The sequence below is a fragment of the Pectinophora gossypiella genome, chromosome 13, assembly GCF_024362695.1.
Source record: "Pectinophora gossypiella chromosome 13, ilPecGoss1.1, whole genome shotgun sequence".
In the NCBI taxonomy this organism is placed as follows: Eukaryota; Metazoa; Arthropoda; class Insecta; order Lepidoptera; family Gelechiidae; genus Pectinophora; species Pectinophora gossypiella.
Window position 1 is genome coordinate 10,242,445 of NC_065416.1, and position 15,169 is coordinate 10,257,613.

The 15,169-nt window shown below is 39.2% G+C and overlaps 1 protein-coding gene across 2 annotated transcripts; it reads left to right on the forward strand.

Annotated features, from left to right (window-relative positions):
• The first annotated feature begins 862 nt into the window (after positions 1 to 862).
• On the forward strand, positions 863 to 14,565 carry LOC126371873 (septin-2). 2 transcript variants are annotated; one of them, XM_050017272.1, is made up of 8 exons: positions 863 to 1,381; positions 5,924 to 6,115; positions 6,769 to 7,027; positions 11,421 to 11,571; positions 12,524 to 12,689; positions 13,018 to 13,174; positions 13,529 to 13,613; positions 13,723 to 14,565. In XM_050017272.1, the coding sequence occupies exons 1-8, from the start codon at positions 1,372 to 1,374 to the stop codon at positions 13,807 to 13,809; spliced, it is 1,107 nt and encodes a 368-aa protein (XP_049873229.1). In that variant the 5' UTR covers positions 863 to 1,371; the 3' UTR covers positions 13,810 to 14,565. The 2 variants fall into 2 exon arrangements, with proteins under 2 accessions (XP_049873229.1, XP_049873228.1); XM_050017271.1 differs by lacking the exon at positions 863 to 1,381 and adding an exon at positions 2,692 to 3,184.
• Positions 14,566 to 15,169: the final 604 nt, after the last annotated feature.

Sequence of the window (15,169 nt, forward strand, 5' to 3'; positions counted from 1 at the left end):
AGACCGATCCTCCCTAATTGCCCTCCTGGCCTAGTTAGCCGCAATAAAGTATTAAAACTGTTAATAAATTCTGCGTCTCGCTTCTTTGTTCTCCCTTGAGACCAATAAGAAGAAGTGGTTATTATGATTAAATCTTTGTTTTATAAGGTAAAATTTGTAGTAACCGACTATCAATCATCTTTAGGTACATGTTGGTTGTACGTAATACGCCATTGTAAGGAGATGGTGGTAGTAAAATAGGGACGTAAGTACCTTGTAAAGAGGCTTTAATAGAGCTTCTTCCCAACTGACCAAAATATTTTTTGGATCCAACTGGCATATCATTTCAGTGTAGTGTATTTTGTTTCTTTTTTGGGTTAACTCAAACAATAAGCTTAAAAATCTGCATCTATCACTAGCGTAGCAGCATGGAGTAGGGCCCAGTTGAATACACATTTAGGCACATGTGGACTAAATGCAAATTCAGTTAAATAAAACAGAGTGAATATAAGTAGGTAATATTTAAATAATTGTCTTAGTAAGATTATTCGGATTATGTAACGCATTTGCATTACATGTTCTCATTTTTACCAGTAAAAAGAGAGAGAGACAGAGAGGAACCCTTTTTGCATATATCTAAAATATTTGCACTATGCAATTTCGCGAGCGACCTTGAATGTGTGTGGTGCATAGTTTACAATGCATGTAGGGCAAAGTCGGCCGCGAGAGCTGGAGCGAGGGCCCGAGGGTTGCGCAGGCGCGGTGGTGGAGCGCGCATCGACCGGCGCGCCGCGGGCCGCGCGGGGCGCGGGCGGGGTGCGGGCGGGCCGCGAGCTGGCCCGCCGCCGCCCGGGACCCTCACATTACGTAACTCAACACGCACAGCACCGCGCACAAACAATGTGATTTTATTTTTCTTCGATTTTTCTACCGTTTTTGATTATACAATTTTTAGGATTAGTATTCGTGATATTAAGTTAGTACTCGCGCGACTATTTATTTGGCTTTGGTTTTAGATGTGTAGTGTAGAATAATATAGACATAAGCTGCAGTGATACCTTGTGCAAATGTTAAGGAATAAATCTATTGCGCAATATTTACTCAAAATAGCCACGGACACGATGGAAAGATGAAATTGGACTTAGCAATAGTTCTCATTTACTTACTTTCTCTAGTTTTAACGTAATCAGTGAATATTCTGTGTTATGAAAATCGATCGATCGGTTTGGTACTCATGCATATTTAGTAATAAGACGTATTTATAATCCCGGGTCGCAACATGCTATTTTAAGATAATCAAAACGTTAACTTTTAAGCAACAAAAAGCAATATGAAAATTTGATATAAATTTTCGTACAAAACTGCGGCGAGTTTCCCGGAAAATCATCAAGGATGACGATGGGTGAGTAAGAGTATGCATTATTTTCATTTATCTATATTTTCATCATTCTCGTCAAAAGTAATTTTTGATGTTATGCTTTATGTAAGGTAATAACTTTTATAAGGAAGCTAGGGCACATTTCATATAACTCGTATTCATTCATGTATGCCGCTGCGATCTGTATCTCCGGCGAGCACGATGCATCACTGATACGCAGTCGTCGCTGCTTTGTCAACATCTCCGAGAGATTGCTCTTTGTTATCGAATTCAGATGTTAGTATCTCGGAACTGTTCATACTCAAGTAGTACCTATACTGCATAAATTATTTTTTGACGTGACTTACTTTAAATTTATTAGTAATTATTAGTAAATAGCATGCTTTAACTACTTGGCTAGACAAAAGGGGAGCGCTGAGGGCTCTCACCCGATACAAAATTTAAGACAACACGCCTGAGGTTGCCCAGTTGGGTGCGAACCTCGGCTCAGGGCGTCATCTGAGAGGATTATGGTTAAAAGAATTAATCTACTCTAGTGGGTCGATAGTAATAAGCGCTGAATGAGGGTAAACGTCGACCACGCCAGCGTGGTCGGTATCGGGTACCTATGCTGCACACACCATGGAGCCCTATAAACAATACAGCGGTTCCAAGAACAGAATTATAATAAGAATAAAACTGTCCTTCTGTTCATATAAAATCTTATAAATAATTAGTCTTTGTTCCTTTGTCGTCGCCGCTCGACGCTTAACGGTTTCGGCCCTACGAGATAAGCATAAAAGGCGCGTAGGTGTTTGTCTATAAAACGGTACTGTATCAGAGTGGTATGCGGTGCGCTTGCGTCACCGGAAGATCGGAGTTGAGTGCAACATCTTCCAATTGGCCTGGAAAGCAAACGCTGCTGCACCTATTGTCCGGGTTATATTGTACAACTAACGCTGAATGCAGGCAAAATTATTATACCAACGTTTCCTTATTAAGGTCCTTAACTCGATAATATATGAAGTATAGTAGGGGCCGGAACTCCATAAATTTTAATTAGTCACGCGAGGTAAAGGGTGCCCTTAACTATCACAATTATGGAATTATAGCGTTTTAATAAAAAATATTTGCACTTAGAGGGCTGCAGTTATGTAGTGCAATCGACGTTAACAAAACCTTAGGCAGCTCATGTAACCATGAAGGTTTTTAACCATCTAATCTTCCATTGGATACCTGCGTAAATTGCTGAAGGCCTTCTGAAATTGAACTCGACCAATTTGATCGTAGTTAATGAGTGACGCAATTTGACGCATATTATATCCAGTGTGAAGTCGGCGTGTGGCAAAGAGGCAGCGCGCGGGCGCAGTCGCAGCGCGCGCGCGTACAGTGCCGGAACTGCGCGCACGCCACCGCACGCAGCTAGCCCGCGCGTCGGGGCCAACACTTCCGCGAGAGTCGCTCACGCGCCAACCCTCACAACAAACTACTAACAATCAAAAAACATCCCATCATACTCCACAATAGAGCATCCTCCCGAGCGTGACGACAGTTCCCGCGTTTTTATCTCCTCTTATTCGCAACCGCGATATAACTCACAAAAACTCGATACCTAATTAAATTGCACAATCCTTACGTATGGGAATCGATAGGAGAGCATCTATTAGACATTACGTTAGCGTTGTTAAAGTACTTGCACAATGGAACGAAGTGACTTCACCGTAGTAGACATCAACATTAGTGATAAAACTGATAAAGATAAGAAGGCCGTAACTCCCGAGGATGAAAAATTAAACGGCGAAAATGGAAAGAAAAATACTCCCTTCAGTACGACAGTAGTGAAAATTCGTAAGTAACTGTAAATATGGTAACTGTAATGTCGTCAACACTACAATGTTAAGGAATAATAAAGTCGTGTACACACCTGTAGCACACATAGGGATAGTGCTAATAGGTGATATCTAAATCATTAATAGCGACATGGTTTTGAATGCTGCTATTAAAATATATAGTACAATTTCCACTGCATTTTCCCTTTGTTTGTTTGAAAGACTCGTTCACAATAGACATTTTCTTACGAACGCTCGACGGTAAAGGTAACAATAGTGTTTGATTTTTTCATTCGCTCACTCTGAGATACATAGTTTCAGAACAAGTCACAGCAAAAATAAATTGATTACAATGACGCGAGGTGAATTGAAGTATCTAGTCTAGATTCTAGACCGTGGGAGGACCCTAGATCGTACAACGTAAGGATAATCTCGAGCACACACTTGTTTTATCAACTCCACCCCTCTCTATGATGTTATATATACATATAACGATACCCGTTACCTATTGAGATGACGACAGAAATTAAACAATCTTACACGACTGCTTCATCGTTTAAACCTTGAATTTCTTATATAGTAATATGGAGACCGAAAACGAATATTATAATTTATAAATAAATGCACGTGACTACTTTGTTGATATTTTCACATTGTTAAACTTCTTTATGAAAGGATGTAGTGCCACGTAACTTGCGTTTATGTGACCCCGGTTAATAAATGGAAAAATAAACTATACCTAACTGTCGTCGGGTCCCGCAAGTTAGCCTGGGGTCCCACTGTTATTGAATTAGTCGTCATGATGCGGTGTCCTATTACCTAACTAAATTATGGCGCTGAGTCGCGACGTTGTGGCTAGTCAGTGACCTTAGCGTCTGGATAATGACAAGTGGAATGGTTGGCGGCTAAACGATGAGCACGTTTGTCGCTTCCGCTAGTCGCCCCAGATATGAGGTGCGCACGCGCGTCCCTGGACGCCGCGCCGCGCGGGAACCTGTCGCGTTCCACTCTGGCGCACGCTGCACTGCCCTGCTTCTACTACTGCCTCCGAACAAAAGGAGGGCAGTCCTTAGAAAACTACACACCATAACTTAAATTGGATGTGTTTTACACTACTAACGTTAGATTTTTTTATTCTCGAACACTTATTGAACGTCAAATCTTCATACTAAGTGCACACTATAACTTAATTATTAAACAAATGTGTTTAAGTAAGTACTTTACACGAATCACTAGAAAGGTATGTGAGGTCAATGTAAGATCATCAATTATTGAACGTCAAGAATATATTTTGATTTTATCCTGTATATATGTAGATATGACTAAGAAATATTTTGACACATGATTTGAGAAGATTATGAAACTGTTAATCAAAAAAATAGAGTCCGCCTACGAGCAATTACGATGATTTACTTAATAACGCCCGCCCACTTCTTAGACGATGCAATATTTTTTGACCTGTTATATAGGTACTTACCTTTCTAAACAAATAGAACTATTGAGCGTGCGATGAACCCTTTAGAAAGTACTCAACCTTGTGAAGTGAGGCGTATAGCCGAATAATTGAGTAGTAGTTATTGACTCGAGCATCGAATGGGTGCCAATGGTGCAGTAAGTGAGTCCGCAGGAAACGTTTCGGCACCTGTTCGTATCCGTGACGGTTGATTGCGCCGGTTGTGTTACATTACAGCCGTGCAGCTAGTAATTGATAAGTTTATACACTTACATTATATACACACGTTGCGATTTCATGCTTTGTGACCGACTACCTATTCTAGTTGCTGTATTAATCTGCAACTTGTCATCCAGTTCCTGCATCCGTAAGGGTGATAGAGCTGAAATAAGGCGTCATATTGAAAATATTTTAACATTATCAACAACTGTCATCATCAGCCTATTGCAGTCCACTGCTGGAAATAGGCCTATCCTTAGCCTTACGTATCCAGGCGCTTCTGCAAGTCGTCAGGCCATCTTGCCCTACCAACAACAACTGAAAAACTATAAATTAGAATAAAAACTTTTTTTTATCCTACGTAAGTATAATAAGCTCACATAATAAATTCTAAATTAGAATTATCAATCAGTTCAGTTTATTCCGACCGAGGCTGGAGTAGGTAGGTACTTAGTCATTATTATATTTGGATATAGGTAAGCGTAATTTGTTATGACTACTCTCGTCTTAACGTAGGTTTACAATTGCTGCATACCTACAAAATAATAACAATGACATGGTGACAACATTATACAGGACTTCGACAATTCAGGCACAATTCCAAATACTTCGTAAAAGTAATCAAGAACCTCCAGAAGAAGAGAGTGTTTCGTCTAATTAAAAAAGTTTTATAAGATACCTACTTACTTAAAAGCACCTTTACCTACTCTACATTACACTACTTACCTAATCTTATTTATTCTGCGCCATCTAACTGCTAGGTCTCCCTTGAGCTCCCACAAACTCTGTTGTCATAAATTTTGTAACGGGCTCTCAGCGCTCCCCATTTGTCCGGCCAAGTAGTTAATACCATCTGAGGCAAACCTACAATAACTCAAGTTAAAAAATATATTTAAGTACCTAGATAAGTAGCGTCCATATATTGGTATTAGTCGATAGTGTGCACCTGCTTGTAGTGAGACGGATTACGATTGAAGCATCCACAGTGATGATAGGTACCATCACTTGCCATGATAGCATTGCATGGATAAGACAACCTAAACTTGTAATTGTGAAGTCCAATGATTGAATTCTTATCTTCCGTAGAACGTGAGCGCGGCGAGCGCGACTACATCGGGTTCGCGACGCTGCCCGAGCAGGTGCACCGCAAGTCGGTGAAGCGAGGGTTCGACTTCACCCTGATGGTGGTGGGCGAGTCCGGCCTCGGCAAGTCCACGCTCATCAACAGCCTCTTCCTCGGAGACCTCTACCGCAACCGGAAGATCCTAGACGTCCAAGGTAGGTTCTGTTTTTGCTGTGTGATTGTTTAATTTTTGGGTCCAAAATTAACAAAGTAATAATACAATCTCTTCTCTTCTATCGTGTGGGTTGTGAGGTGAATTACCAACCTCATCAACCCTGGTTTCAGGGTTATTATTCAGCCGCCAAAGGTCCCTGATATGGCTCTTGTAACGACTTACTTAGGTCAGTAAGTAGTAACCGGGACCAACGGCTTAACGTAAATTCCGAAACATGGATCATCTTAGTTTCGGATAATCAAGTGAACAGCCTGTAATGTCCAAACCATACTAGGGATCACAAAGTGACAACACAATGTTTGTTATATTACATATAATGCGATGTGTAGGTATAGATTGTAAATAAGTTACCACCTTAGGATACCATTATGATGCAGTACGGGTAGTCGAATGCTACGAGGATATCCTCGTGCCCGGTTAATGGCAACAATCTCGTCTTCCACATGGATGGGACTGGGACTTAACCATACCTGGCAAGGACTGGGTGATACTCTCTGCCTAGCCCTTCGGGGATACAAGCGTGATGTTATATATGCTACGAAAATGGAAACGAAAATGAGAATACCTTCATTGGACTTCACAATTACAAGTTTAGGTTGTCTTATCCATGCAATGCTATCATTTAATTTGCAGATAGAGTAGAAAAAACAACGACAATTGAGAAAAAGACAATGGAAATTGAGGAGCGGGGGGTGAAACTGCGCCTGACGATAGTGGACACGCCAGGGTTCGGAGACGCCATCAACTGCGAGGATTCCTGGCGCGTGTGCTCGGCCTATGTTGATGAACAGTTCCGGCAGTACTTTACCGACGAGAGTGGCTTAAACAGAAGACACATGCAGGACAATAGAGTTCACTGTTGTTTGTACTTCGTGCCGCCATGGGCTCACAGGTGAGTTAATCTTAACTTTATGCGTAGAAAATTACATAACGTTTCTCAATGTCTCGTCGCATCAACCCGTATACCATCCTTATAGTAAAAACCATGATGTGTTGTTGACAGGGTAATTTTAATCAAGGTAAAAATTTGTCTTCTCAATTTTGTCTCGAGTTTTCATAAAGGCGACGATATGAAGAAAATCTTCTAACGACTCGTATAGTGGTACAAGATACGGTGAGATTATTATGGTATCGGTATTAGGCAATAAAACTGCATTTATAACGCTATAACGATAGACGATGAACTATTTGCTTGCTCATGAAGCGTACAAATTCCATGTTAATGAAAGAAATACATACCGAGACTGTTATCTGTTGGTTGTTAAAATTGCGAGCAAAATCTCGGATCTCTTGTACGGTTTTAAAGACTTTCTGTGAAGTCGATGGCATTTGAAACATGGTTGGATAAATGAGAGGTGCTGAAGGCTTCGGTAAATTAGTTTGTTTTGCCGAGAGACCTAACAAAAATATACCTTTCCCAGATATAAGATTTGCCTATGATCCATACAGCGAAATAATACTAAGTGCTTCAGTTAGGTACTTTCTTTTGCTATAACTGCTAATGTATTCCTGAATTGGTTCCTTTCGTTCACTACAGGAGTAATCATAGGGACTTCGCTAGTTACTACTTACAACGATACCTAATCTGAAGGCCGAAATAGTTAAAATGTAATCAACGTAGAGTTAGAGTGCTCAAGTCAAGGATACATCCTTATTCATGCACGTATTGCGAACATACCTTTTTAGTAGCGTGTCATATTCGTAGGTGGTCACGCATTACGCATATATAAAACATATCTCAGACGTAATTAATGAATGTGATTTTCAAAAAATATAAGAATGCAGAAGTCAAGTGACTTCGGATGATACTGGACGGATAATGATAAGCAACACGAACTTCCGGCGGAAGACCGACGGATTAGACAATACTTAGCATGTTAGGATATTCTTCCAAGAACTCCCATCGACACCGAAAGGGCTGACAAGTGACAGCCTCGCGCAATCACAGTTTAACCTTTAATAAAAAAAAAAGTTAAGCCCACGACTAGGTACATTACCAATCGGAGTACCTAGTTCTAGAGAGGTACAACTATTGAACGAAAAATAAAGTGTACCAAACGGATCAAAGTCGTCAAAGTTTATACGACCAGATAAGTTACGAGATGCTTAATCTTCGCTCAGGCTAAAATATAACAAACTTACCTACCTCCATTTTCCACGATATACACGAGCTTATTAGGTAACGGTAAACGTCACATCGACGACCCATCGCACGTCTCACATAAATCTGGGGTTTCATGTTTCGAAAATTTCTTACGATGTTTTTCATTACCGCTAGCCGGATATGATTTTATATTAATCTCTACCTTTCACAGAAGTCACTGTTACATGTAGAAGATATAAGGAAATAAAGTCTTTTATGTGAATGCTTTACAAAATAACAGTATAAACCCAGGAACAAACAACAATGAAAATCTTTTTAAACGCATTGTGTGTAATGAGGCGAGTGATTCGAAACACTTGACAACTCAAGTACTCTTATCTAGCGGATAGACTCATTCACTATCATTATCCTTTATTCAAACGGTTTTTACTTTCACCGGGACCGCGATATTATCGAGAAAGCATGAAGACTATAAAACAGTTTGCATTTGTTTTTATTGAAAGCATTACGCAGTTAGATCACAGTCTAGCTAGGTACATCATGTGGGAAAACAATCAGAGAAAGTGCGACCACGTAACTTATTTATTTATAAGTAAGTAAGTAATATGCAAATGAATTACGATGAACTAACTTGGACTAAAAATTTGAACTGTATAAAAAAATAAACAATCGGTAAAAGTGCGTTTTTAAGTATTTAACAGACATTTATAAATGAACCTAATTACCAAATAATTCTATTGAACTTTGCTTGGATGTCAAATCATCATCAGCCCATTAACGTCCCCACTGGGGCACGGGCTTTTCCTATGGATGGATAGGGAAATCGAGCCTTAAACTATCACGCGGGCCCAGTGCGGATTGATGGTTATTAACGACTGCTAATGCAGCCGGGACCAACGGCTTAACGTGCCTTCCGAAGCACGGAGGAGCTCGAGATGTTTTTTTTTTTATTTTTTTTTTGTGGTCACCCATCCTATGACTGGCCTTTGCGAAACAATCGCAGACCGAGCGGGTTTACCGCTGCGCCACCGAGCTCCTCAAATACTTAGTTGTTTTATTTTTATAGGTAAGGTAAGGCGGTAAGTATTTTGGGCTCATTCTCTCAAAATCGACTCTACAACCTAGAATTCGAAATAAAAAAATTCTGAGGGTTTTCTAACGAGAGCTTTCAACGATTTGAATTTGTATGAGATACAAAATATTATAGCATTCGCTTCAAAACCTTGTTTTAAATTCACATCGCAACATCTCAATCAGCAGTTCAATAGCACAGTGTTTATATTTTGCGATTATTTACAATCTCAATAGGTACAATACAAAGCCACTGGGTTATGGTTATCTATTGAGCCGGACGTGATCGTATGAATGCCGCGGGTCAGCTGCGCAGGAGTCAGCTGTGATAGGCCGCCGTTGCTGAACCACACGTGACATTCACATGTGATAGCGAATGGTAAGGGCCAGTTTTGCACACGAAAATTTTAATCTTGAACTTGAACAATCTTTTTAAACGCAGAAAATAGTATGTCCACATAAAATACTCGTTTGTGTAGTACCAAGTTATCTGACTGCCTATTACGATGATTTTCCCACCCCGATAAGAATATCGGGGGTGAGTTTTCTATGTCTTATATAAGTACTTACAATAAAAAGTAGGTACAGAAGCTGCATAAGTATATTAAAACACAAATTGAAATGCAATAATAATGCCCATCATTCATGATCGTTACGTATAAGTTTATATTAACGATAATGTAAGTCGATTGAGTAAATGATTACTTGTACAACGAGTAGTAACAATGACAATAATTGTTCAATAAAAACTCGGTAGCTTATAGCGTAGTTTGATAGCGGCTTCTATTAGAGTTAATGTAGGCAGCAAGTATGATGGATGATTATGGCGTTCCATTGAAAGATAGTAAACGTTGCTGTTTATTTATCGTCTTACTGAGAATACAGGCTCTGTCAAGTACTTCTTGGAGTCAGATTGAGGGTACCAATCAAGCTAACGAGTTCCTCATATTTTCATCACTGAGCTACCTACCTATGTAGGTAGGAGTTTGCATGTACAAACTTGAATAAATACTACCCAAAAATATATTGACAATTACCACATAAACAAGTAAAAATACAACATAACAGAGCATCATGTCTGTAACGCCGAAGGGGTAGGTAAAGGTGTATAGTATTACATTCACTTCTTGTCCGCTAGTAATAGAGAGCAAGCTTATGGCCACACACGGGGCATAAATCCTGGAAAACACATGATATCAATTACCTATTTACAATCTAAACATGAATTCAAACTCATTTATGTCAAAGTCGAATTCAGCAGTTTAGAGCCCGAGCCGAGATTCGAACCTGTGATGTGAGACTACGATGTAACTCACGCGTACTCCGAACATGGCTATCACGGATTTCATAGACCGAAGGTCACATAAACATATTATAAATAGCCAATATACGTCCTACTGCTGGACACAAGCCTCCCCTCAATAAACCGGACGGGGTATGGAATATATACTCCACGACACAGTTCCAGTGTGTATAAAAGGTCACTTCATAAAATTTGTATGGGTTACCTGTAGTTGGCTTAGTTTTTAAGCATGTTTTTGCTAGTTTATGAAATAAATAAATAAATCTAGGATTAAACTATTTTTAAGACATCGAAACGTCATTAGAACAGTGGTAGAACGCTTGCGCATCTCACTTTGAGGTCGCAGGTTCGAATCCAGCACATGCCTAAACCAATTATCGTCGAATTCGTTTTCGAATTCATGCTTAGATCATAAACGATTATCACGTGCTCAGCGGTGAAGGAAAACATCGCGAGGAAACCCACATTCCCGAGAAATGCCTTTTTCGAAGGTATGTGACCTAACATGTATTGGGCTGGTTTTCCCTTCGCGGGTTGAAAGATCAGACAGGCAGTCGCTTTTGTAAAAAACCGGACCTGTCAAATCTTCAGGTTGAGCAAGCGGACCCTGTGAAAAACGGGATAATGCTAGGGAGATGATGATACGTCATTAATTGTTAATTAGGATAATAATATTACGTACTTTAAATCTGTTTTCCCGACGTTTCGGCCGTGATGGTGATTTCCAACCCGTTATAAATATGTTTACTACTTATATAAAAAAATACTAAATCTAGGATTGTCTTGAACAAATCTCGTCTCTTGCAGCCTAAGACAAGTAGACCTGGAGATGATGAAGCGGCTGCACCGGAAGGTGAACATCGTGGTGGTGATAGCCAAAGCGGACTCGCTCACCGCCGCGGAGGTCAAGCGGCTCAAGGCGCGCATCCTTAGCGACCTCGAGGACAATCAGATACAGGTAACAGTTTAATCAAATTAATGTTTGCTGCACATAGCGCATATAAAGTAGAAGAAGTGGGTCGACCCCGGGATTTTGTTTCAGTATAATTTCAAACCTCTAACGTATCCTATTGTCTCGCTTTTTTGTCTCTGCGTGCGTATATCAAGCTCAAAATATAAGGAGAACTACGAAGGAGAATTAAAAATCTAAAATACGTATAATCCGTATATATAAAAAAGATTTTAATTCGCTGCCAGTAAAAGATTTTAAGTCACTGCCAACTTCGCGCGAAAAAATATTGACGATCGCCATTTAAATTAAATAAAAAAACATACCTATATTTTTTTTAAATACTTTATAGCATTCCTAAAGTGCGTGTATCAAGAATACATAATATAAAAAGATTTTAATTCGCCGCCAATAAAATATTTTATGTTACTGCCAACTTCGCGCGAAAAAATATTTAGGATTGCCATTTAAATTAAATAAAAAAGACATAGGCCCCGATTCCTGGAGACACCGCCTAATTTTATTTTAAGTTATATCCGTCATTTTCATATCCGTCGAAAAGGAAAGGGACGGATGATTCACAGCTCTTAATTTTAGGAAGAATGAGTAAATTAATGTGTCGGGTTATTGACTGACGTAAAATTTTTAGACGGTTGGTTTAGATTTGTGCTTAAAATTGACGTGTGTTCCATAAATTTTATGCTTGTCGATTACCCGTCCCTTTCCTTTTCGGCGGATAAGAAAATGACAGATATAACTTAAAATAAAATTAAATGGTATTTACAGGAATTAGCACCATATTCTTTTTAAAAATACTTTATAGCATCCTAAAGATTTTTCAATAATATCTGCCAGTCAAGAAAATTTTTAATTTGGAAATAATTTTATATACACAATCCCAACTCTTCAGATCAAAGCCTGTTCTAAAACTTGTTGGCTTACATTATTTTCCATTGTACAGGTTTACCAGTTCCCCGAGTGCGACAGCGACGAAGATGAGGAGTTTAAACAGCAGGACCGGGAGTTGAAGGCAGCAGCGCCTTTTGCTGTGGTGGCCTCCGACACGGTGCTGGAGATCGGGGGGAAACGAGTGCGAGGTCGCCAGTACCCGTGGGGGATCGTTGATGGTAAGAGAAACAGTATTATTGGAAAACCACCTTCTTACCTACTCACTATTCTGTAATCCTTTTGCAAATATCCAATTAAGTACTTACAAGTAACGTAAGTAAATACCTAAGTTACGATGCTCTAAAATGTGTAAAACTGTCAATGAGACTTAGCGGTTCAGGCACAACGGCTACCGCGCGGTTTCTTACCACACAGTAATTTAATTGCTGTATGTCTTGTTACGCATATATAGAAATGCTGATTTATTCGTATTACACCAAAGTACCTATTCTGTGGTAAGTATGGTTTCCGCCGTGTCTGATAGAAGCTTTAACACCTGTCCGGCAGTGGAGAACCCGCGGCACTCAGACTTCACCAAGCTGCGCACGATGCTGATCTCGACGCACATGCAGGACCTCAAGGACGTGACGCAGGACGTGCACTACGAGAACTTCCGCGCGCAGTGCATCTCGCAAATATCGCAGCACGCCATGCGGGAGCGCGGGTGAGCTGTACTTGCTATACCTACCCCGTTAAATGAGTACATTTCCCTGATACCTTTATCATTCGCTAGTACTCTTCTGTTCTCAATATAGCCTAGTAGTGTAGTGGTCTTATTTATTTGTATTAGGGTAGATAGGATAGGTGGGGTAGGGGACCGGAGAGCCGGTAAAGCGAGACAAACTAGTCTGGGCGCGGAATTTTGAAACCGCAATCAAAATCCCGCAACTCGACCCGCTCTTTCTGTGTTCCGTGCTCAAAGTGCACCAAGCTTTAGTGAGCTTTGTTTCACAGCCGTCCAATGTTAGGTTAGTATTTCTAACAACAAGATACTTATACATATATTTTTTATTTTCAGGAAACTGAAAAGAGATTCAATGGGCAACAACAACGAAGTAGTTATAACGGACACAGATCGCTTGCTGCTGCAAAAAGATGAGGAGGTACGTCGGTCACTCAGTTGCTACGTTACATTAATCTTTTTACTAAAACTTCCGCGTAGTTTTACTCTTAAAATAGCCATGACTTTATTAAGCTATTTTTGTCTTCCAGATACGACGTATGCAGGACATGTTGACACAAATGCAAGAGAAACTTAAAGCTTCCGACAAGAAACACGACAGTATTATAGATGTATAGAATAGACTGCAATGTGTAGTGTAGTTACGAAACTTCCTTTGTTTGTAAACAAAACTTTAAAAACCTCTTTAGAAAAATGGATGAATTTAGAATTTTGATACGTTTAAGTTTATTGTCATTATACCTTCGTAACTTTTTAAATATTGTGGAAAATATACTGTTCAAATAACGTATATAGACTTCACTTCATCCGAGTATCGTTCATTGAGCATTGGTCATTTAGAACCACGTATTACTAATAGGTAAGTATAAAAATTCTAAAATCGCCGCTAGAATACCTCGATTTGTAATCGGTTTATAGGTAAATTATATAACATCTACAGACTAAGATTTTGATCACTTACTACTTAAATGATTGTATTATTCGCTATTCTCGTGTGGTACTCTGATGATATGTAAGTTTGGCTAAGTGGTAGGTATCTAATTCAATTATACACGAATTGAATAGGACAATTTACCTAATTGCAATAAAATGACCTAAGTACCTATTTATTTCATTCGACTAATAATAAATAATAATAACACGAAATTAGTCTTTAATAATAACAAGAAATTGGTCTTTGATGAAAATGGGAATAATTATGTAATCGAGCGAAAAAGTGTTAATAAATAGATATTGCACCTTTATTTTTGTTATTTACTTACGTATAGTTTAATATTTTGATTTAAACAGTCAATACCAAAGTGTTTACGACGATTATGGATTTTGTATCGATGTTATTGTAACAGCAGTAAATTGGTACTTTACATATTAAATATTGTTTTATTTGCTGACGTATCTGTTGAAGACATGCCATAAGTAATATGATTTATTGTAGGTATCAAAGCCGGTCGCACTTTAACTTCAACACCGACTGACTCCACAGACAGAACGCAAGCAAGACGTTACAAGATGGTAGGTAGCACTCTCACCACCCGATGTTCGAAAGCATAGAATAAGGAATAATAATACTACGACGAAAGTGAGGAAACTGAGAAAATCAAGAACTTTCTACGAATACTCTTTAAGATTAAGGAACGATAATAAAATAATGATTGTTTAAGCATAACACACAGTCACGTCCTACTTTTAGGTAGGTTGTAAACGTAGTGATTATATTGTGGTGGGTTGATTGGAACAGGAAAGACAACCAACTACTAGCTCATCGCTCCTTATAACAAAGTGGCAGAGGGATACATAATCTGTCAACGTGTATGCAAAATTTCATGATGGTCAGTTGAGTGATTTAATCGAGGGACAGCATAACTAACGCACTTATGCATGATTTAGAATGCCATATTCAACTTACCTCAAACCTCAAAATAAACGTTCCCATAGATGGATAAACCTCCGTTTAATAAGTCGGTTAAATAGAGATGG